The sequence below is a fragment of the Bufo gargarizans genome, chromosome 4 (assembly GCF_014858855.1).
Source record: "Bufo gargarizans isolate SCDJY-AF-19 chromosome 4, ASM1485885v1, whole genome shotgun sequence".
Lineage (NCBI taxonomy): Eukaryota > Metazoa > Chordata > Amphibia > Anura > Bufonidae > Bufo > Bufo gargarizans.
This window is the reverse complement of record NC_058083.1, coordinates 30,749,262-30,773,944: the sequence shown is the minus strand read 5'-3', so window position 1 is coordinate 30,773,944 and position 24,683 is coordinate 30,749,262. Positions and strand designations below refer to the sequence as shown.

The 24,683-nt window shown below is 43.0% G+C and overlaps 1 protein-coding gene across 1 annotated transcript in view; it reads right to left on the bottom strand.

Annotated features, from left to right (window-relative positions):
• Positions 1-3,078: 3,078 nt before the first annotated feature.
• LOC122935153 (vomeronasal type-2 receptor 26-like) overlaps positions 3,079-24,683 on the bottom strand; it is a 45,642-nt gene continuing 24,037 nt past the window's right edge. The window contains exons 2-4 of the mRNA XM_044290918.1: positions 11,272-11,285; positions 11,041-11,164; positions 3,079-3,980 (exon numbers count right to left, since the gene is read on the bottom strand). Of these exons, the coding sequence (XP_044146853.1) occupies positions 3,079-3,980; positions 11,041-11,164; positions 11,272-11,285 (1,040 nt within the window). The remainder of the gene's footprint in view (positions 3,981-11,040; positions 11,165-11,271; positions 11,286-24,683) is intronic.

Here is a 24,683-nt window from a genome sequence, read left to right as displayed (position 1 = left end):
GATGCGTATCCCATGTCCCGGGTAGATGAGCTTATCGAGCGGTTAGGACAGGCAAGGTATTTCTTGGTCTTGGACCTCATCAAAGGGTACTGGCAAGTGCCCTTAACAGAGGCTGCCAAATAAAAAACTGCCTTTATCACCCCTGAGGGGCTGTATCAGTAGAAGTTGTTACCCTTTGGCCTTCATGGCGCCCCTACGCCGATTAATGGAAATTGTACTTCGTCACCATCGTAGATACGCCTCGGCTTACCTGGATGATATTGTCATTCATAGTACCGACTGGGAGAGTCACCTGCCCAAGGTGCAGGCTGTAGTGGACTCCCTTCGGAAGGCTGGACTAACCGCTAACCCAAAAAAATGTGCGATAGGGTTAGAGGAGACTAAATACCTAGGATATGTCATTGGGCGCAGACTCGTCAAACCCCAATTGTACAAAATAGAGGCAATACGGAACTGGCCCCTACCTGTCACCACTAGGCAAGTAAAGTAATCCCTGGGAATGGTGGGCTATTACATGAGGTTTGTCCCCCACTTTGCTACTCTAGCCACACCTTTAACAGTACTCTTGAAGGGAAGAAAATCAGTGATGGTTCGCTGGGATGATCGGGCGGAAGAGGCTTTTTCCGCTTTAAAGTTGGCCCTGTGTGGGTCACCGGTTTTGTGCCGCCCAACTTCAAGAGGGAGAACTGCGCCTGGTCTCATTGCTCCAAGAGTAAAGCATATACCTACCAGAAGTGGTCAAATGGTCTCCATTGAAGTTCCTAACACAGCAAAAGCAATATAGAACATTGTGACTCAGTTGCTCAGTCCAGCCCACTTCCCTGATTATTGGATTTGAAGTGTCTGCCTTGTCTTTGGCTTATCCCTGAGTACGATTTTGCCTGATCCCTAAGTACTCCACACCAGTGTTTCTTGACCCCCATGAGTCAGCAATCACTTGAACAAAAACTACTACAAATGGTAGCAACCTGGTGGTTCACCTACAGCAGAGTCCAGATCCCTGTCAGTCGTCAGTCTGTGCACTAGTTTCATCATTAGGATGTCTTTCTCTCCATTTAAATTTTTTTGGTAGAAAAGAAAGATGGTAGATTTTCATGAACTGAACAAAATTACAGTCAGTAATCAGTATCCATTGCCTTTAATTCCTGATGTGTTCAATCAGCTGCTTGGTATTATTTTTTTTAAAACAGCCTATAATCTCATTTGCAATGTAGAAGGTGAGTAATGGAAAGCTGACTTTAACAGTCCAGATGGACATAATGAGTGACACTGCTGCGGTGTCGGAGAGCACCCCAATATTTTGTTAACAATATTTTCAGGAATTTTGTGGGGTGATTTTTTGCTGTATATCTGAGTGATATCTAGATGTTTTCTCCTGACCAATCTCTTAGGTTATGTACTTTCAGCAAAATATTTTTGGATGGAGCTACATAAAGTCCAATCCATCAAAGATTGAGTCCAACCACAAAACTTTAAAGGAGTAAACCTTATCTAATCTCCTACACAGCCTATTAGTGTACATGTCAAGTTTTTCTTAGGGCAGTATTACATTTAGCGATGTGGCTGACCAGTGTGGGGAGGGAACAGTTCCTTCCCAGCAAACGCCTGCCCACTAGCGGAGGAGACCGCTGCTATTACATGCAGTGATTTCCTCCACAGTATGAGGAGGAGCATTTATCATTATGTCATCATTCGTCCCCATACTGACTAGCTGTTTGCTGGCAGCAGATCATGATTAGACAGAACGACCTGCAGCCGGCAAACAATGATTTTTAAGTTTGCTTAAAAATCTGGATTACCCAATGAACAAGCATTTTCCCGTTCATCAGGTAATCGGTGGCTATAGTACACTGCCAGATAATCACTAATGGACGCTCGTTAGTGATGATCTGTCAGACAATCTGCCAGTGTAATACAGACCATAGTCTTCACTCCAATCTCCATGCTGCCGCTGTGCTCCATTGCTTACAACTCAAACTTCTAGGTTGTGGAAATACATGAGCTGCAGCCATAACACTTCTCAGTGCTGTGTGCTGCAAGATCACCCAGAAATGTAAGTGCCTATTACACCCTCATCTGGTCCAAAAACTCTTCCAGTTACACCCCCATCCCCTGTTGCCTCCACACAGATTCGATATGACAAGCAGTGGACTCCACCTAGCCTTTTTTTCGATTCAGAGCATCAACCAGACCAAAATCAAATGGATTTGAAATTGTGACCATTTGGGTGGGGATGCAGACAGAGGGCATCATGGGGGGCCGGTGATGTTAGAGGAAATAAAGTGTCCATGGCGGTGCAGTCACACCACTCTCCCGATCTCCAGAATAAGACAGAAAAAGTAGTACAAGTGCATTAGTAAGTTGAATGGCATGGCGGGGATCCTGCCATCGCTCATCCTCATATGGATTCCTGCTGCCCAGGAGCAATGATTGAGGTATCCGCAGATCATTGCACAGTATTTTGTTCATTCATCGGGTCATGAATTATTAGGAACAAGCCTTTGTACAAACATTTGTTCCTGTTAATCTGTCTAAAATCAGCCCATGTAAATCTAACATTACTATATATTCTGGTAGCTGAATTTGCGCTACATAATTATTATCAAGAATCAATTAAAACTTCATTCTTATTTTTGGTCCACATCTTTTAAAGACTTTGATTCTTCAAAGTTTGGATAGCCAAGAAAGACATTCCACTCAAGGTTCCTTATGCTAAATTAGGGTCAAAATATATTGGTGTATACAAGTGTATAGAAAAAAATTAATCTGTCTTTGACAACCTTCATCTTTCAGTATTGTCAATGTGTTCCATAAGCGTGTACTTAAGCCGAAATATGGCTGTGAGAATGCACCCTGAGATAGCTTACCTCCATTCATTAATATTGACAGATGATTCAATTTCATGAGTAGTCCTTTCTACTGCTTAGCAGATAACGAAAAACAGAATAATGTTCAGAAATTATTTTATTGATTTTATTGAGTTCTTAATATTAATAATATAATAGATAATTAATAAATAACAGTAATAACCTGCGTATTCTAAAGAATGATAATTACTTAGCTTTGCTTTTTTTTTTTTTATTTAACTACAAAAATTAGCTTAGATTTGATGTTCAGTTCTGGTTTCAGTAGAATAATGTAACATTTGGGAATGAAGATACAGCTCAGAAGTCCAGCACTGGAAGATGAGATGGCAAAAACTTCCACAGCCACCGTGTATTTCCCCTTGGTGCTGAGATAGGCCGGGATGAAGGAGATCCACACACTGCAGAACACCAGCATGCTGAAGGTGATGTACTGAGCCTCATTGAAGGTGTCTGGAAGTCTTCTGGCCAAGAATGCCACAATAAAACTCAACATAGCGAGGAATCCAATGTAGACAAAAACAATGTAGAAAGCAATGGAAGATCCTTCGTTGCACTGTAATATTATCTTATCAAAGGCAACCTGGGTATTATGCTCTGGAAACGGTGGTGAAATTATCAGCCACAAAACGCAGATAACAAACTCACCAAAAGAAGAAACTAACAACAGACTTGTTGCAAGGTTCTTCCAGAGCCATTTTCTTATGGTCCTGTCGGGTTTGGTGGCTCGAAAGGCTAAGACCACAGTGACTGTTTTGGCCAAAACTGAAGAAACAGCAACTGTAAAAATGTTCCCAAAAGCCACTTGTCGTAGGAGACAGGACAACTTTGATGGGCGTCCAATAAATAACAGAGGGCAGAGAAAGGATAACATAAGGGAGAGGAGAAGAATAAAGCTGAGGTTCCGGTTATTGGCTTTCACGATTGCTGTGTCTTTGTATTTGACAAATATTCCTAATATCACAGCTGTCAAGAAACAGAATAACAGAGAGATGACAATGAGAGATATCCCCAGTGCGTCTCCATGTGATAGGAACTCAGTTGCTCGTGGGATGCATGCAGTCCTTTCCTGGTTTGAAAATTTGTCTTTTGGACAGGTCATACATTTCTCCATATCTGAAAACCAATTAGTAAGTATGATATTAGTCAACTAGTCATATAAGAATCATCCATTTTTAGGTCAGCGGGTCAGTGTCCGCTTCTGTCCTGCTACTTACTATGACACTTAGTAAACTCTGCAAGCTACTGTCTCCATTGCTCCAGACTCTGTTCCCTGAGAGCGTGTTCGTTCTCACCTGTGGGCTCTTAAAGGGTCAGTGCATGCATCTGCAAATCCTTCCCTGGTATTTAAGGCAGCCTCCCCAAGGGTAGTGTGATTGGGCTTTGAGGTTGTCTAGTCTTTAGTCGCCAGCAAAGGTGTTCTCTATTTTCTGACTACCCATTTACCACACCTTGCCTGTCTACCGATTCTGCTCTTTGCAGTCTGCCCTGAGCTTGGACTTACTACCTGGACGATGCACGTACTCTGCCTGCCCTAACCTTGGACTGTGCTCAGACTACACGTTGCTTTATCTCTTGGTGCTTCTGCTATTATCTTGCATCATCCCTGCATTATCTCCAACCTGTGTTCCTGTGAGTTCTCCAGTGTTCCAGTACCTCTAGTTTTCAGTGTGAAGTTCTGTTTACATACTTCATCTGTATTGTCCGTGCTCCTACCCAGTAGCCAGCCTGTCTGCCTTGCCTGACTCTGGTAACCTCACTGCTTGTAAGCTTCTCCCTGTGTCTTCATGTTTTTCTTCAGTCTGGAGTCCAAGTTTCCGAAAACCTGTCTAAGTGCTTGTTCATGCATACCTGCGGTTTTGGTGCGTTTTACGCATCCTGAGCTCCCAAGCTACTGACCCCACCGGGACTATCCCAGGAGGTAAAGGCCTGGTTGTTTACCCGCAGGAAAAAGTCCCAATCCCTGTATTGGGGTTAAAAGGTGAATATCGAGAAAGCACCAGGATAACGCCTTTAGTGTAAGCCCTAAGTGAAACTGATTGACACAGTGGGTCTACATTTGCTGATCTGTGACACCCATAACATAAAACCACAGAAAGATGAACTGATGGCTAGACAATGGGATCAAAGCCTCTCCAAAATGACAGGTCTTCTGCAATGTTCCCAGTAAGCAATGGTTAGTACACACCAAAAGTGGTCAACAACGGGCAGGTAGTGTATTGATGATATGGTCATGGGTTACCAAGGCTTTTTATACAAATAAGGAAAAAGGCTAGCCCATCTGGTGCAGTCCTACATACAATCTATAGTACAACAAACTGTTGAAAACATCTGTGCTGGCTATGAAAAATATGTAAGGACACACGGGGCAGCATGCTGTGTAGACACAGACTGGTCATGGTACCCATGCTGACTCGGGTTCACTGATGAAAGTGCTTATGATGAGTACATGAGCATCAAAACTGCACCAGGGAGCAATGGAAAAAAGTAGTCTCATCTGATGTAATACATTCTTTTATATCATGTGAATGGCTAGCTACAGAAGTGGGCATCACTTACATGGGGAACACATGGTACAAAGATGCACTATGGAAAGAAGACAAGTCAGAGGAAGTAATCCCAGCAGAATATGTGTGGATGTGACATATGCCACCTACAGTATATAAACATTGTAAAGACCAAGTTTCCCACTTCAAGGCACCAGTGTCCCTAATCCTTCAGTAGGACAATGTCCCAACTACACTACAAAATTTGTCCAGAAATGAGGAATAGGACAAATAGCTCAAGCCTGGTTTTCACTTGGCCTCCAAATTTTCTAGAGCTCAATCTGATTGAACCTCTGTGGGTTGTGATTAAAAAAAAATTTAATTGAGGGAAAACTGGTCAGTTTTAGCACCGCTTTTCAACTGCACATCCATGGAAGTCAGCAGGTGGGCAGCTAAAAAGCAGTGGCAGCAAGAAGAAACTGGGAGCCTCTTGTCCAATTGGTAGGTCATGCTGATGGAGTCCTGACTCTTTTGCTTTGGCCCAGGCACTGCTTTACTTTATCGAGAGGACATGCAGATCGAGGGCATAGTGTACAGCAGCACCAACAATGTCCTAATGCTGAGCAGCATCAGGTCACAGTACAGCAACGGCAGGTGCTGAATGAGAGCTATAGGACGGTAATCATTAGGGTATGATTCGCATAAAAGTTCGTTTGAATACTGTACGGAGCGAGCGCTTCGTACAGTATTAGAATGTATTGGCTCAGATGAGCCAAAGTTATTACTTTGCGAAGTCTCGCGAGACTTCGGGTAATAACTTCATAAATTAATTTCTACTGTACAAAAACATTTCCCGAACTCTGGTTCGGTTCCAAGGTAACCACTTTTATGGGAATCGACTTCGCTTTGGATGTTTCATCCTGAGTCGATTCGCTCATCCCTAGTAAGCATATATACACTACTGGAAATGAAAAAAGAGCACCTGAGAGCTGAGATTGACAAAGTACAGTAAAAACTGCTAGTGGTGCTTGGTCAATTATTACACACTGTCACTGTGCGGTTCACTGTGACAGTTGTGGCAGTGCAGGCTGGCTGCAGGCTCTCCCACGTACTGGCTGCAGACAGTGTATGCCGGTTCCTTGGAGCTGCGTGCTGGTTGTGGTTTTGTGTGTGAACTGTGGCCAGTGTTTGTGTCTCCCCTCATCCATATCTCTGTGGTTCCTGCCACCGGTGACGTGAAAACTGGCTGCATGCGCTTTGTGTACTGGCTGTGGGTGTTCTCATGTATGCTGGTTCTGTGATGCGTGCTGGCTGCGGCCGAGTGTGTGAACTGACACTTGTGATTGCATGTTCTGTGCCTCTGGTTACTTCTGGTTCTGTTGGGGTTAACATTCCCTGGTCTGTGCCTGGGTGTGGTTTATCAGGTGTCCTCTTAAGCAGCTATTTGTACCTGTGAGCTGTGGGGCTTTTGGTCAGTCTATCTTGTGCCTTGCCGGGTGTAGCCCCTTGCTGCTGACACAGGGGGGTTTGCCATCTGCCCTTCTTTGTGGTGTCGCCTGGTAAAGCATTAATGTTGTTGGTGTTGATGTTTCCTTGTCCATGCCTTGTCTGATCTTCTGTTCTGTGTCTTGATGCACTCTGTTCCATGTTTAGTCTAGCATTGCTCTAACTGCGTCTGATAGCTTGGCAGTGTTAAACTGCTTCTGGTCCTGTCTGTTCTATGTCCAGCCTGGCATTGCTCAACTGCTTCTGATCCAGTCTGCTCCATATCTTGCATGCAGTGCCTTACTGCTTCTGTTCCTGTCCTGTGTATGTCCTGCCTTCATGAGAGAGCTCCTGGGTTCTCCGCAGGGAGGGTATCTAGTCTGTGTGCAGCTCTGCTTGTGACCGCCATGCTTCTGTTCCGCATGGGGCCCAGGCATCTGTTTGTTTGCTGGTTCCCATTTGTTGGCTGTTCCATGTCCTGTGTTTGCTTGGGTTCCGGTTCTGTTGTCTGTTCCACTGGTGCTTGCACCAGCATGGTTCTTTGCAGATAGGGGCCAAGTGTGCCCTCTGGGTTTTTCCTCTGGTCTGCTGGTGCACTCGGCTCTGTGGTAGTGCTACCACTATTGCCTAGCCTGCATTTGTTACTGTTATGTTCATTTATTACATGTGTAATAAAGTATTATTTTGGTCCCTGGTCTGTATACGCTGTGTTCTGTTTGCAAGACATTCCTCTTACACACAACCTACGTGGTGTCCCCTTTATTGTGGATTCTGCATCAGAGTATATGTTGAGGCAGGGTCACATTAATACTAGGTAGCATTGATTATACTTTGGAGATCTTTTCTAGTCTTATCAGCATCTAAAACCTTTTATATGACACCTCAATGACACGAAGACTACCTCCATAGTGAATCCTCTGGGTGGCAATGGATGGAGGTCAACATTTCTGGTTTGGAAACCGTGTGCAACAGTTGACCTACTGTAAGTATGATCCTTCTCCAAGCACAAATAAGAATGGTAAAGCTTTACCAGACTATCCTGTATGATAGTTGTAGGACAATTCTGTACCATGGTAGTAAAGTCGCCTCAATTGTCTTAGGGAAAGAAGCCAAAATTTCAAAACTTCTCCCACATGTTTGACTTTTTCAAATTGGCCTTTGGACAATGAATGATAAGCAGTAAAGAAATCCAGTTTGACCTAAAAAAAAAAAAAAAGTAGCAATTGCTAGAATATGGATGTAAACTGGACTCCCTGTCTGTGATGATATGCAAATAAAGATCACATGGGCAGAAGATATTCTTCATTAAAAGAGAGAACACTTGGATGTCAGAAGGGTGAATTAGAGGAGGAACAATAAGCATTTTATAGAAGTGGTCTACTAACCATATGATAGTACTGTTTAAGGAATTTGGCAAGTTAGTTATAAAAAGTCCATAGAGACGTGAAACCAAGGGGAATTTGGAACTGATAAAAGATGGAATAGTCCAGCAGGTTTTTTCTGTGTACCCTTGTTTAGTGCATAAATTAAGTAAGCTATTATAAAGTCTTTGATGTGATGAACCGAAGAGGCCACCAATAATGCTGAGAAACATAATCTAAGGTTTTGCATATTTCTGGTTATCCCTGGACAGAATTTGCTATTTATGGATAAAATTCCTTCCTGAATGAATGTTGCAAACTTGCACCAGACAGGCAAAATGTGACTGCATTGAATAGTATACTGACGTTTGCCAGCCATATAACAAGAGTCAAATCATCTCAACAGGGCATGGTACTGACATTCTTATCTACAGGGAAAAAATTAACATAAGAGACCAGTTGGGTGGTGTACCTGCACAGACTCACTCTATCCAATCAGTGCTGCCATTTTCAGACTGTGCAGGTACACATCTCCAACTGGTTATCATCCCTCTGTACCCTTACTGCAGACTGCTAGCAATTCATTCATAACTTCTAGTAGAAATAATAAAGGAACGGTACAACATAGAGCCATAAGAATAGATGCTTCAGAATTGTTATTACATAGAGAAGGTCCTCTTTAACACCAAGAACTGTACTCCTCAAGCCAAAGAGACCTTTATAGAATTAGAAAAGCCTTGTCCTCTGCCACAGCACTTTATCCTAACAATACTAAGTCATTCTTCCGGGAGGTTGAAGCTATTAAAACAGGCATGTGAAGAGAGGTGAAAGGTCCTCTTTAAGCTCCTTCTCAGAGTAATAATAGGTGCAACTACAGAAAAGAAGCGGGAAATAAACAGGCAATTGTTAGCAAATCAGAAGCATTAGATAGCCCATAGATCCTGAGGACGAGTCTAATCATGCACTGGAGACAGCTTCTCTGAGCTCATTTGCAGGTCCTAGTTTGAGATTACATTTCCTACAAATACTCAGTCAAGTCTTCTCAAAATGGCAATTCTCAAACTTAGCATTGCCATGATTTTCCCAGAGAAGCTTGTAAAACAAAATGGACAGCTACTTGGTGGGAATCTAAATCAAGAGATATGCCAGAATATCATCCAGGTATCCAAGTATGCCACCACACAAATATAAAGAACATCTTAGAATATGGTATTGATGTGATCCTGAAGGATGAATCTAGGATTACTAACTCTATTGTAAATTTTTAAGGTTGTCTTCCATTTATCGTCATCATGAATTTGGATTAAATTACATGCCCACTGAGGGCCAATTTGGTGAAGATCTTAACCATTTGAATCCTCTCTGAGGTCCAATTTGGTGTAAGTCTTAACAACTCGAATGTTATCAAAGATCTTGAAAATGAGAGGAAGTGGGTATTTAAAATTGATTTTATTTAACCTCCGGTCAGCAATACAATAATGCAGGGGCCCATCCTTTTTTCTCAACAAAGAATATGACTCTGAGGTTCCACTTGCTGTAAAGAGTCTTGGTCTCAGTTTTGGGGAGCGATAATAGGAAACATAAAGGAAGCAAAAATATTAGTTCATCCGGATGGCACACAGGTCTTATCCAGCAAGTTTATCTTAAATATAACCAGATCTTCTTTTCCAGAAGGAAGCTACAAGCACCTCATTACTTCATTTCAAATTGTTAGCCAAAGTGGTAATCTGAATGGTATACTGTCACAAAGTGGAGAAGGAGAACAAAGGGAATACTACAGATAATGCCCAAATTTTGATGGACTCAAGAAAGTGGACAAAACAGGATTGTTGCACTCTTGAAGCTGAAAAACCTAGGCCAGTTCTTTTCCGGACAGCAAAGACAAGATGAACACCACCTTTGCTTTGTCAGATGAAAACTGATGTGGCAAGACCTCAAAATGGATGGCACTTGGATTAATAAATCATCTGCAGAACTTTGGGTTGCCATCATAGCAAACAAGTAAAAGCAAGTGTGGCCAAGAACAACAGGAAGCTGTTATTGGTGAAAGCATTTTGGCAGAAGTAGAATGAGCTGCAGCAGCTGAAGCAGGAGGTGTACGCTCATCCAGATGAGGTGTGTTGTTCTGCAGAATCTGGAGTGGCTTATCATGGTGGCTCCACTAGACAGTTCTCAGGCAATGTCATAGACCTCAGGGTTGGGGGATCAGCAGAATCCATTCCAGTAGGTAAAAGTTATTTTCTATCCACAGAATATGGGATAAGTATCAGATCAGTGAGGGCCCTTCTGCTGGGACCCCCACGATCACGAGAACGGTGGCTCCGTACCCCCTGAAGGTCCCTGTGCAGCCGGCCATTTCAGGGGAGAAGCAGGAGGCCTGCAGGGGGTAAGGGCCCCCGTTCTTATGATCAGTGGGGGTCCTTGTGGATAGGGGATAACTTTTACCTACCGGAATACCCCTTTAAATAGCCATAGAATTCAGTGCTGAAAGAGTTAAAGAAAGTTTAGCTGCTGAACTGGATGTGGTCAGGCAACATGGAGTCAGTAAGCAGAGCTACTAGAGCTGAATTTGAATTATGCACTCATGTCATCAGCAATGGGTATGGCAGGTGAAGATCATGACACTCAGAGATTTGTGGACCCAGGCCTGGTGAAACTGGCCATTTTATTAACCTAAAGAAATCCACATGAAATGTAATTTGTGTGATTTTTTATTTTGTTTAAATATTATTGTAAAGTGAATTTGTTCCTGTTTTTTAGAGGAAATGATTGCTTCAGATGGGTGTCCTTGCTTTTTCATTCTACAGTAATAGACACATACCACTGCTATTGCAAATTACTAACCCGTGGCATTAGAGATCTGACCCTCCGGACAAGTGTCACAGCTGTAGCAGCATTTGTGTTGTCCTTTCATGGGAATTCGTTGATATCCGAGCAGGCAACTTTTACTGCATGTAGACTCGGGAGTCTGGAAAGATATATGATACATAAGAAGTGTAGGTAGTCACATAAGTCAGAAATTCAGATGTAGCAAAGACAAATATGTTCATGAGTAAAGTTTTATGCTGGAATTACAAATTCAGTTTTTGCTGCAAATTTGAAGCAAACACAGAAGTGAATGCCGAAGAAAGAAGTATCATCATTTCGATGTTAATTGTCCTTCTTTTGGGCTCAAAAACTGCCACAAAACCTGTATGTGTGATCCCAGTCTTAAAAATGTAAAGTGCAATCAATCCTGTGCAAGGAGAAAGAATAGGCAGTGCTATCTATACCTATATTAATTGCCAGGAGATCAATTCACATTACGACCTGTAACCGCAACATTTAAGGTGAAAAATGCGGAGACATGGAGGCAATGACAATTGTACTTCCATAAAGAGCAGGGAGAGATGGGGCAGTATTATCTGAGATTCTTCATTAGCAGAGGAGTCAGAGACAGAATCAATATTATCTGTATCTGAAAAAAGTATAGAAAGACTAGTGGTATTGCTTTCTGTACCAACATCGGAGGCTCCATGGAGTCAGTACTATATCTGTAAGCACATCATATTCAGAAAGATAAGGGCAGTATTATCTGCATCTGCAGGTGTAGCACACATCAAACAAAGATTCTGCATGGAGACAGTGCTATCAGTACCTACATCATTTACATGGAGACAGTGCTATCAGTACCCACAGTCCATCATTTACAAGGAGGCAGTGCTATCAGTACTCACATGATTTACAAGCACTATCTGTACCTACAGTACATCACTTACAAGGAGACAGCGCTATCAGTACTCACATGATTTATAAGAAGATACAAGGAGACAGTGCTATCAGTACTCACATGATTTACAAGAAAATAACAAGAAGATACAAGGAGGCAGTGCTATCAGTACCCACAGTCCATCATTTACAAGGAGGCAGTGCTATCAGTACTCACATGATTTACAAGCACTATCTGTACCTACAGTACATCACTTACAAGGAGACAGCGCTATCAGTACTCACGTGATTTACATTGTATGCATGGATTGTCACCGAGTGCATTGATTCTGCACCTCTAGCTCAGAATTGTTTATCTCAAGTGGTGCATGATATAAGATTAAGAGTGGGCTACTGTCATTAAAAATGTATCTCGTGTTTTATGTTGGAGAGTCTCCCTGCTCCATTGGTTCTGGGTTTACGGTGGTTAAGCAAGCACAATCCAACCATCGATTGGCAATGTAGACAGATTCTGGATTGGAGTGATTATTGCATCTACAATTGTCTGAATACATCTGTAAGATATTACCCTCTTTTATATCTGATTTTGCCAACGTGTTTTCTGAGAGTGGATGCCAGGATTTACCTCCACATCGGGAATATGATTGTCCTATCAATCTTATTCCCGGAGCTAAATTGCCTAAATCTAGGTTGTATGACCTTTCTGAACCTGAAAGACTGGCCATGAGAGAGTATATTACCGAGAGTTTGGCTAAAGGACACATAAGACCTTCCAAGTCTCCAGAGGTAGCAGGGTTCTTTTTTGTTAAAAAAAAAAAAAGGACAGAGGTCTTTGGCCATGTCTGGATTTCCGAGAACTCAATCAGATTACTGTCCGTGATCCCTACCCTCTTCCTTTCATTCATGATTTGTTTAACCAGGTTATTGGTGCCAAGGTGTTCTCCAAGTTGGACTTAAGGGGGGCATATAATGTGGTTTAGAGATGGCCTTGCGGTTCGCCCGGGGGTCATTTCACGGTGAACTTTACGAATTCGCAATTCGCCAAACATACTGAACATACAGTACAGACCAAAAGTTTGGACACACCTTCTCATTCAAAAAGTTTTCTTTATTTTCATGACTATGAAAATTGTAGACTCACACTGAAGGTATCAAAACTATGAATTAACACATGTGGAATTATATACATAACAAAAAAGTGTGAAACAACTGAAAATATGTCATATTCTAGGTTCTTCAAAGTAGCCACCTTTTGCTTTGATTACTGCTTTGCACACTCTTGGCATTCTTTTGATGAGCTTCAAGAGGTAGTCACCTGAAATGGTTTTCACTTCACAGGTGTGCCCTGTCAGGTTTAATAAGTGGGATTTATTGCCTTATAAATGGGGTTGGGACCATCAGTTGCGTTGTGGAGAAGTCAGATGGATACACAGCTGATAGTCCTACTGCGTCCACAAAATTGAGGTTTTCCATATACCTGCGTCCACGAAATTACTGCTTGAGGGTGATATACCAGCTTCAACTAACAACTGATTGAGGCCTGCCATATATCAGCTTCCACAAAATAGTGATAGAGGTTTTCCATATACCTGTGTCCACAAAATACAGATTGTGGGTTTTGATATACCTACTTCAACTAACAACTGATTGAGGCCTTCCATATATCAGCTTCCACAAAATAGTGGTAAAGTTTTTCCATATACCTGCATCCACAAAATTAGTGATGAGCGGTAGGGGTCATATTCGAATTCGCGATATTTTGCGAATATTTTGTAGAATATTCGCAAATTCGAATATTCGTTATATTGTACGATTTTTTTTACTCGAAAAATCGGCAAGGTAATGATTGTGTAATATGCTAATTTTCATAAATGCTAATTTTCATAATACAAATTTTTTATTGTGATTTTTTCAAGTTACAACTATTAGACAAAGAAGATTATAGCACTATATTAGCAAAATTGCTCTATATTCGTTTTTTTTCGAATATTCGCTATATTGCTATAACTTTGTAGCAATATAGCGAATATTCAAAAAAACAAACAAATATAGAGCAATTTTGCTAATATAGTGCTATAATCTTCTTTGTCTAATAGTTGTAATTTTTTTCTCATCTGAAGTTCAGATTGGAAAAAAATTACAACTATAAAAAAAAAGATTATAGCACTATATTAGCTAAATTTCTCTATATTCGTTTTTTTTTCTTCGAATATTCGCTATATTGCTATAACTTAGTTTTTTCGAATATTCGTAATATTCTAAAACAAGAATATATAGCAATATAGCGAATATTCGAAAAAAGCGAATATAGGCAATTTAGCTAATATAGTGCTATAATCTTCTTTTTTTTATAGTTGTAATTTTTTTCCAATATGAACTTCAGATGAGAAAAATATTACAACTATTAGACAAAGAAGATTATAGCACTATATTAGCTAAATTGCCTATATTCGCTTTTTTCGAATATTCGCTATATTGCTATATATTCTTGTTTTAGAATATTACGAATATTCGAAAAAACGAAGTTATAGCAATATAGCGAATATTCGAAGAAAAAAAAAACGAATATAGAGAAATTTAGCTAATATAGTGCTATAATCTTTTTTTTTATAGTTGTAATTTTTTTCCAATCTGAACTTCAGATGAGAAAAAAATTACAACTATTAGACAAAGAAGATTATACCACTATATTAGCTAAATTGCTCTATATTCTTTTTTTCGAATATTCGCTATATTGCTATATATTCTTGTTTTAGAATATTACGAATATTCGAAAAAACGAAGTTATAGCAATATAGAGAATATTCGAAAAAAAAATCGAATATAGAGCAATTTAGCTATTATAGTGCTATAATCTTCTTTGTCTAATAGTTGTACGTTGATTCGCAATAATAAAAATTGTATTTTGAAAATTCGCATTACGAAAATTCGCAAACAACACTACTCCTAAGGTCAAATATACTGCAGCCTTCTCATTGGCCCACAAGCTAGAAGCAGGGAGGGATCATGTGTACTGATTTAAAAAAAAAATCGAATATTCGAAATTACGAATATATATCACTATAGTCAAAATATTCGCAAATTTTCGAAGTACCTATATTCGCGATAAAAATTTGAATATTCGTGATCAACGCTACACAACATTACTGCTTGAGGGTGATATACCAGCTTCAAGAAACAAGAGGCCTGCCATATATCAGCTTCCACAAAATAGTGATAGAGGTTTTCCATATACCTGTGTCCACAAAATTACTGCTTGAGGGTGATATACCAGCTTCAACTAACAATTGATTGAGGCCTGCCATATATCAACTTCCACAAATACTGCTCTTCTTTAGGGACTTTGGTACAGGGTCATTTTGAAAATGACAGGCAGAGGAAGAGGCAGGCCATTCCGCAGAAGTGGTAGGGGTCGGGCAGGTCCACTAGGCCGGAGCCTAAGTGGGAAGTTGGAGAAGGTGCGTGCAATTATGTCAAAGGATGCACCATAGTTGGTTAAGTGACTCACTTAGCCTTCCGCTTCTGCACCCTCCTCATCCTCTCTAACTGCACCCTCCTCATCCTTTCTATCTGCACCCTCCTCACTCTCTGCTGTGTGCACCACCAAAGGCACCACCATAGCCCCTCCATTGGAATCAGAGGAATTATTTTCCCATCCATTCCCAGACCTTACCGATGCACAGCCATTCTTGGCATCGGATAAGGAAGAGGAGTTAGCAACAGCCGCCACCCAGCGGTCTGATGACAGTACCCAGATCAGCCCAAGGAGGGTGGTCCCCACTGTTGCTGCCTACTCCGAGATCTCTAATGTCAGCGGTGGTGAAGGTGATGATGATGACGTGTCGATGGATGTCACGTGGGTGCACACAAGAGAGGAAGAGGAGGGGAGTTCAGAGGGAGAGACGGAGCAGCAGATAGGGAGGAGAAGGAGGAGAAGCAAGCAGAATTTGCAGTGCACAGGAGGCAAAAAGCAAACTGCAAATGTATCTGGAGCGAGCCATCCACCATGCACGGTCACATCTTGCGCTCCCAGGACTCTGGCACATTTCTTTGCAGTGTGGGCTTTTTTTAATGTGTCAGCTGCTGACAATAGTGTTGCCATCTGCAGCCTGTGCTGTCAACGCATAAGTCGCGGTAAGCCCAACACTCACCTCTGGAAGACTGCCTTAAGAAGGCACATGGCCTCCCATCATGGAGCCCAGTGGGAGCAACACGGTCAAAACCCACAAAGCCACACTCCCGGCGCTCCACGTCCTGTCTCTTCTCCTCTCTCCTCCCATGTGTTCTCCACTCCACCTTCCACCTTGCTGTCGTTTCGGTCATCTGGCACAAGGCAGGCTTCCGTGGCCCAAATGTTCGAACACAAAAAATGATGACGCCGGATAATCCTCTTGCCCAACGACTGACCACTGGCTTGTCGGAACTGCTAGCCCGCCAACTACTGCCGTATAAATTTGTGGACTCGGACGCCTTTAGAAAATTTGTGGCCATTGGCAATGGAAGGTCCCCGAGAGGAAATATTTCTCCCAGAAGGGCATCCCTGAACTATATGGCCACATTCAGCGGCAAGTTAATATATCTCTGGCACACAGTGTCAGTGCAAAGATACATCTGACCACAGACACGTGATCTAGCAAACATGGGCAGGGAAGGTACATAACTTTTACTGCCCACTGGGTGAACCTTCTGATGGCCATCAACCATGTAACCCGTGGCACCCGTGTGGATTTGGTGTTACCGCCACGGATTGCATGCAGGCCTGCCTCTTCTTCTCCTCCTCCTACTCCATCTGTCGTCTCCTCCTTGGCTGACTTCTCCTTTGCCACTGCTACAGCCTCTTCCTCTGCACCCCCCAAGCTCCCCAGAACCTATTTGACATGCCAGGTGAGACATTGCCATGCTGTGGTGCGGCTGTTGTGCCTGGAAGCCAAGAGCCACACTGGTCCTGCACTGATTTCAGCTCTGCGGTCACAGGCCGATCAGTAGCTAACCCTGCTCAATTTCACAGTTGGTAAAGTGGTGTGCGACAATGGTGCCAATCTGCTAAGCGCGCTTAAACAGGGAAAAACGACACACGTGCCGTTCTTGGCTCAAGTCCTGAACTTAGTCGTGCAGCGATTCGTTGCCAAATATCCCGGGGTCCAGGACGTCTTGCGGAAGACCAGGAAAATCTCTGGCCATTTTAGAAGATCTTACACAGCCATGGCTCGCCTTGCTGACGTTCAGCGGTGACAACACTTGCCCGTCAGACGTCTGATTAGTGACTGCCTGATGCGCTGGAACTCCACCTTGTATAAACTTGATAGGCTGCTCCAGCAGAAACGTGCCGTTAACGACTACCTGTACGAACTCTGCGGCTGCTCATGCGCGACGCATGCAGACTTCTGCGCCCATTTGATGAGATCACCAAACTGGTCAGTCGCAGCCAGGGCGCCATCAGTGACATCGTACTTTACACCTTCTTTCTGGAGCGTACATTGCTTTGTGTCATTGATCAAGCCCTCGAGGAGCAGGAGCTGGAAAATGAGAAAGTCGCAATGCTGAATGAATTCCCAGTGGTGGCTAATCCATCTGAGACAAGTCAGCAGGAGTCTGAAGAGGAGTCAGAGGAGGATGGTGGCTGGGGAGGGAGGAGGAGGAGGAGCAAGAAGAGCAGGATTTAAACTTTTTGAGGATCCCTGGTGTTGTCCGTGGTTGGGGGGAGGAGACCGAGGACGACATTCTCCTGGGTGATGAGCAGGAACCAGGGCGCTGCACTGCTTCCAATTTAAAACAAATGGGGGCCTTCATGCTCCAGTGTTTAAAGAGGGACCCCTGTATAAAAAGCATAAAGGTCAAGGACCTGTACTGGGTGGCAACGTACTTAGACCCCGGGTACAAACACAAAATAGCAGACATGTTACCAGCATCACAAAGGGCTGTCAGAATGCAGCATTTCCAGGCCTTGATGCGAGAGATGCTGCATTCTGCTGTTGCGGGCCCTGGCAGAGGAATTTCCACCCACAGCGAAACAGGTGCGGGTACCAATCCTACCACGCCTGCAAAAAGAGGGCGGTTTGAAGATGTGTTGGTCACTTCGGATATGAGATCATTCTTGCAGCCAACCCATCAACAGCTGCCCTCCGGACCCAGCCTCAGGGAACGCCTAGACACATTGGGTTAACGGCCGATGTGGACACTCTGAGAAGTGAGGAACCCCTTAAATACTGGGTGTGCATGCTTGACCTGTGGCCAGAGCTGGCACAATTTGCCATGGAACTCTTGGTTTGCCCCTCGTCGAATGTCCTGTCCGAAAGGACGTTCAGCGCAGCAGGGGGGATCGTGACCGTTAAGCACACTCTCCTAGCTCACGACAGTGTGGACTACCTCAACACCTGTGATGACCACGTGTAATTGAATTTCCTCATGCCTTCCTATACATATCCACCACCCAGAACAAAGAATGGTCCTTGCCTTATGTATATACAGCAGCATAAATGCCTATTGGCTAATTTTTGGGGCCTGTACTGGCCAACAGTTCCATTGTTATCCTCTGACCACCTAATGTCCCTCCAGCCACAGAATCCAAAGTACTTTGCTTTCAGGTGAATGCCTATTGGCTAATTTTTGGGGCCTGTACTGGCCAAAAGTTAAATTATATCTAGCCACAAAATTACACCCCTGTCTCACTCCCCTGCCTCTCATTATTTTGGCGTATGAACCACATTCACTGTAAGGACCTTCTAATGTCACAGGGTCATGTGATTGTGCCCCACACCTCGTACTGTGCCCCTCACCCAGTACTGTGCCCCCTTATACCCTGCATTGTGTCCCCTTACCACACCCTGTGCAGTGTCCCTAGTCATTGCCTGTTCTGTGCCATCTTATACCCTTTTATCCAGTCACAGTATGGCGGTGTTATCCGGTCACTGTACAGAGGTGTTATCCGGTCAATGTATGACGGTGGTATTCAATAACTTCATGGCCATAACTGTATCCCTTTCCTTGCCCACGCCACCTTTTTTAGACCTGGCATGAGTGGGAAAAAGATGCAGATTGCGGTGCTAAGGACCTTTGCGCCACAATCTGTGTCAGAAATATACCTAATATAGACGTATTTCTATATAGTAAATGACTACCTAATTGTAATACTATTCTGGGGTAGAGCTAATATCTTTATAGTATAAAGATTCTAGTGTAATATACTGTGCCCTGTATTTCCCAGTAGAAAAATTATCCTTGGGAAACACAGTCCTTATCCCTGACCACCAGGACCAGGTAGCACTCTGTCAGTACATGGCGGCCTCCCCTCTCCACCACACTGCTCCGCTGTGTACTGGTGCTTATTTTGACACTAGGGATGGGTTCACATCCTATTTTTGCCATCCATTTAATGCATACCAAAAATGTATGTGTTAACAGATGTCGTACAGTGGCGTCCATTCACCATACAGTTCCAAAAATAATATTTTAACGTATGCATTTTTTTACATTTGAAACATCCCGGCCGATGTTCATCAATCACTAATCTGGTTAGGATCAAGGAAGGGGATGAATGGAAGATGGCTTTTAATACTCTTGAGGGGCACTTTGAGAACCAGGTCATGCCTTTCGGGTTGACCAATGCTCCTACAGTTTTCCAGCATTTAGTGAATGACATTTTTCATCACCTTCTAATTTATTCTCCAGACATGGAAACACATCAGGATCACGTTAGACAGGTGTTACAGATCCTAAAGGACAATAAATTGTATGCAAAATTAGTGAATTGTGTTTTTGATGAACACGAGGTGCAGTTTTGGGCTACCTGCTGTCATCTTCAGGTTTTGAATGGATCCAGAGAAAGTCTGCGAAAATCTGAAGGCTCTTATGCGTTTTTTTGGGTTCACCAACTATTACCGAAAATGTATTCAGAATTATTCGGCAACAGTCATTGCAAGCCTTTTCTGCTATTAAGGAATGCTTCTCTTCTTCCCCTATATTGGTGCAGCCAGATGTATCACAAACTTTCATTATGGAAGTGGACGCGTCCGAGGTGGGGGTAGGAGCAGTTTTATTGCAGGGCCCATCACCTGGTAAATGGCGTCCATGTGCTTTTTTCTCTAAAAAACTCCTCCACAGAGAGAAATTATGATGTAGGTAACAGAGTTACTGGACATTAAGTTGGGTTTTGAGGAGTGGCTTCATTGGTTGGAAGGGGCGATTCATCCGATCACGGTGTTAACAGATCACAAAAACCTGGCTTACCTGGAGTTGGCTAAACGACTGAATAGTGATGAGTGGCATAGGCAATATTCGTTTTCGAGATATTTCACAAATTGTTCGCTTAATATTTGCAATAAATTAGCAAATTCTAGAATTTGTGATCTCCAGTCATTATTTTCACGACTGCGCAAATCGGCACTAATGATGCACATATTTTTTGTGCAATACATGCAACTTCACAGTTTATCAGGTCTGAGTAGATATTACTGATTGGTGCACTAAGTATTGTTGTGACATCACAGCACTATGTCTGTAGCATGTATGTATGGACAGCAGAGAAACAGTAATTCCTATCACACTACCTAACACCCTGCACTGGAACCTATCAGCTACACTATATCACTATCTAACATACACTATCTCCCACTATCTGTATTATATATATGAGCTAACTATCTTTCAAATGTCATTGAATAAGGAATATGATCCAGATGAAAGCACAGAGCACAGTTTTGTCACTGCTCTCTCTCTCTCTCTCAGAACTGCAAAAAAATGCAGAAAATGGCTGCTGGGGAGGTTTTTATATAGTTGCTAGGGATGTTGCTAAGCTCTGACAAAGATATTGCAGCCTTCTCATGGGCCCACAAGCAAGAAGGGAGGTTACTGATAAAAACAAAATCTAAAATATTCGCGATTAAGAATATATAGCACTATATTCGCGATAAAAATTTGGAATAGAATATTCACGGTCAACACTACGACTGAACTTGAGACAAGCCAGATGGTCTTTGTTTTTAATCAGATTCAATTTCATTGTCACCTATCGTCCTGAGATTAAGAATGTCATGGCAGATGCCTTGTCATGTAGTTTTCCTGGAGGTTGTGATTTTGAAAATCCGAGTCCGATACTGTCGGAAGGGGTGGTGATATCCGCTCTTTACCCTGACCTAGAGGTGAAGGTGTTAGAGGCCCAGGGAGACGCACCGGATTCTTGTCCCTCTAGGAAACTGTCTGTGCCATAGTAATTGCGTCACAAGGTGTTTGAGGAACATCAATGTACGGTTCTCACGGGACACCCTGGGAGTAGATCCGCTGCCCACCTCATCTCTTGTAGATTCTGGTGGCCGGGTTGCATAAGTGTGTTGAAGACTATGTGTCAGCCTGTAGTACATCTGCACGTGCTAAGTTGACACATACTCGGCCTTCCGGATCTCTACTTCCGTTGCCCATCTGGTCCAGACCATGGACTCACTTATCCATGGATTTTATCACTGATCTACACAATTCTTCAGGAAAGACAGTTATTCTAGTGGTAGTTTATCGCTTTAGTAAAATGGTGCACTTTATAGAATTGCCGGGCCTACCTAATGCTAAAACACTTGCACAAGTGTTTGTTGACAACATTGTGAAACTCCATGGCATTCCCTCTGACGTGGTCTCGGATCGTGAGACTCAGTTTGTTTCCAGATTGTGGAAGGCGTTCTGTACTCGACTGGGGGTACAACTATCCTTTTTTTAAGCTTTTCATCCTCAGTCGAACGGACAGACAGAATGCACTAATCAGTGTCTGGAGTCTTACTTGATATGTTTTGTCTCTGAGAACCCGGAGGAGTGGTCTTCGTTTTTTGTATTTGGCAGAGTTTGCCATAAACAATCTGTGGTGAAACCAACCTCGCCACGGTGTTTTGAAGGGGGCTGTTTGAAGGCCTCTTGCCTCAGGATTATGGGCCATAGTAACTTTAAAGGAGAAGACAGACCGGCCGCACAGCTTAAATCTGTCTGTAGAATTGTATTTTATGTTATTATGCGTTCGGTTAAATTGTATGTTATGTGAGGGCACCCAGATAGCTAATATTATTGTATTTGTGTATTCTGAGTGCCATTCACCTAATGATATGCACTCAGACTTGAGCTATCTGGGGATATGTTAAATGTCTGTGTTTGCTGTGGGGGTGTGCCATTGTGTGTTTAAATGGTGATGTCTGTCCTGTTGTCTCCACATGTGTATTGGTGATCTCCCTTTGTCCTGAGAGATAATTGGATTGCCTTCGGTTGTCTCTGGGACAGAGAGGAGGAAACCATGATGCATTGTGGGGATGTGTTGTATCTGTTCTGTATTTGCAAAACTGTAATAAAAACCAGGCTGGGTGTGCCAGCACATGAGACCACTGCTTGACCCTGAACACGGAGCGTTGTCTCGTCATTGGGGGGATTCCCTGTATGCTGTTGGAGACTGATTGCCAGGAGTGTAAGCCGATTGTATGCTTTTCCTGTTCGTCTGCCGGCAGCTATTCGCGAGGTTCCAGTTTGGAGTGCTATTTTGTATCCAGTTCGGGAGGTTGGTGTTCTGCAGTAGCTGTGCCTGTCTCTCAGAAAGGGGCATATCGCCTAAACGGATTTTAACCCCTTGTCTGCTGAAACGGTCCGTTACACAATCGTAGACAGGAGTCCACTGGTAAGTCAACGTTTTTTGGGGCATATGGGTTTCACCGACAGTTTGGCACATTTTCAGGTCTGATACTTCTGGTATCCCTGAGGAGGAACGTTTTTTGTCATCATTGTCATCCATATAGTGGAAAATTCTAAATAACTTGATGAATATGGGCAACAAGTATAAATGTGTGGCTGACAGTAAACGTATGAATGGTCCGGACCTAAGAGTGGGTGAATCTGTGTGGCTGTCCACAAGAAACATTAAGTTGAAGGTACCTTCTTGGAAGTTGGGTCCAAGATTTATTGGTCCATATAAGATCACTGCAATTATTAATCCTGCAGCTTTTCATCTTGAACTCCCTCAGGCCCTGAAAATTCATATTGTGTTTCATAAATCTTTGTTGAAGAGATATGTTGAATCTTTGGAGCAGTCTTACTTGCCACCTGCTCCTGTCATGGTGGACCGTAGTTTGGAATTTCAGATCGCCAAGATAATTGACTCTCGGATTCTCTGTAGATCTCTTCAGTATCTTGTTCACTTGAATGGTTCTGGAACAGAGGAGAGGATGTGGGTACCGGCATCTGACATGAATGTCAGTCATTTGGTGAAAGCTTTTCACAGGTCTCACCCGGATAAGATTGGTCCTGGGTGCCCGGAGCTTCTCTGCCTGTGGATTGCTGGTATAAAGCTAATTCTGATTCTGATTCTGATTCTGGTGTGTGGATCTCGGCGGAGTTCCTGGTGCTTTGATAGCCCCTTTGACGTTAAGTCTTTCCTTTCCCTATTGTATTAGGCCTGAAGGAGACTCTTGTTCATCCCTCCTTTTGGAGGAATAGGTAGTCCCTGCCATTAGTACCATGGTCCTATAGGGCTAGATAGGACTCTAGTTCTTCCTGCTTATGAGCACACCTACATCTGGAGTCTGTTCATACTGGTAGTCAGTCAGGATTTTGGTTAGGGTTTTACTAGGAGGTGTCCATTTTCCTTCCCTACTTCTCAGGCCTGATTCCCTATTCCCCCCTTCCCTCTTATGTTCGGTGTGTTGTTTCCAATAATTGTAACAACTCCAGAAGTATGCAAGACAGCAGAACCAGACATTACCTACAGCAGTCCATTTTCCCAAGTCCTAATTGATAGCCCTTGGTACTCAAATAAACCCAGGACTTTAGTAGAGCAGAAAAAGGTAACAAATGTGCAGTTGAAAGTAAAGCTACCGTATATGAAGTACATATCAGACAACAAATGCAGAATAATAAACTCACTGATAGATGACAGCAAACTGAATGAAGATGGTAACGGATGAGGGAGAAGAGTCTGGCAATGGCAAACAGGTGGAGAATAATGAATGTAGGTAAACCTAGCAGAACCTGACCCTAAACTGCTGTCCAAGGAAACAGAGGGGAAATCACCAAACTCAGCCAACCTGAAGCTTAATCGAGAAGAAATGTATCATATCATAATACCAGCCTTATTGCAGACGACCAGATGAAGGCACGAGGGGAGAGGATGAAAGTAGTAGTAGTGTGTGGGTGGTGATGTTACTCATGGTAGTGGCTGTCCTGCTCCAGCACTTCCTTGGGCCATGTGCAGTGGAGAGGGATGCACCTGATGGCAATATTCCTCTGGGCACACCCTGGTCGGGTCTCCTGTCTGTTGGAAGGTGGAGTGCCTTTGATGTTGGTGGTAGTGAGGTGTAATGCAGGAAATGGTAGGCAGGGAAGGAGGTAGGCAGTGCAGTTCAATAGATAAGTCTTTACTGAAGAACCAGTTTTTCCACAATCATCCACAAGAAATGGAGGCACAGTTCTTAAACTGTTGTAAACATTCCTCTGGCTGACTTATGGAGTTGATTCCAGGAGCTCCCTGAGGCAACACTTTATGTCCCAATTAAGCCAAGGGATGCAATTCTCACAAAAAAGTATGTCTACAGTGTCCACTACAAGGTCTAGACCTTAAGAAAGAGACACAGTGGGGGAGATTTATTAAATTGGCAAAAAGTAGAACTGGCTTAGTTGCCCATAGCAACCAATCAGATTCCACCTTTCATTTTTCACAGCTCCTTTAGAAAATGAAAGGTGACATTTGATTGGTTGGTATGGGCAACTAAGCCAGTTCTACTTTACACCAGTTTGATAAATCCCCCCCAATCTGTCTCACTAAT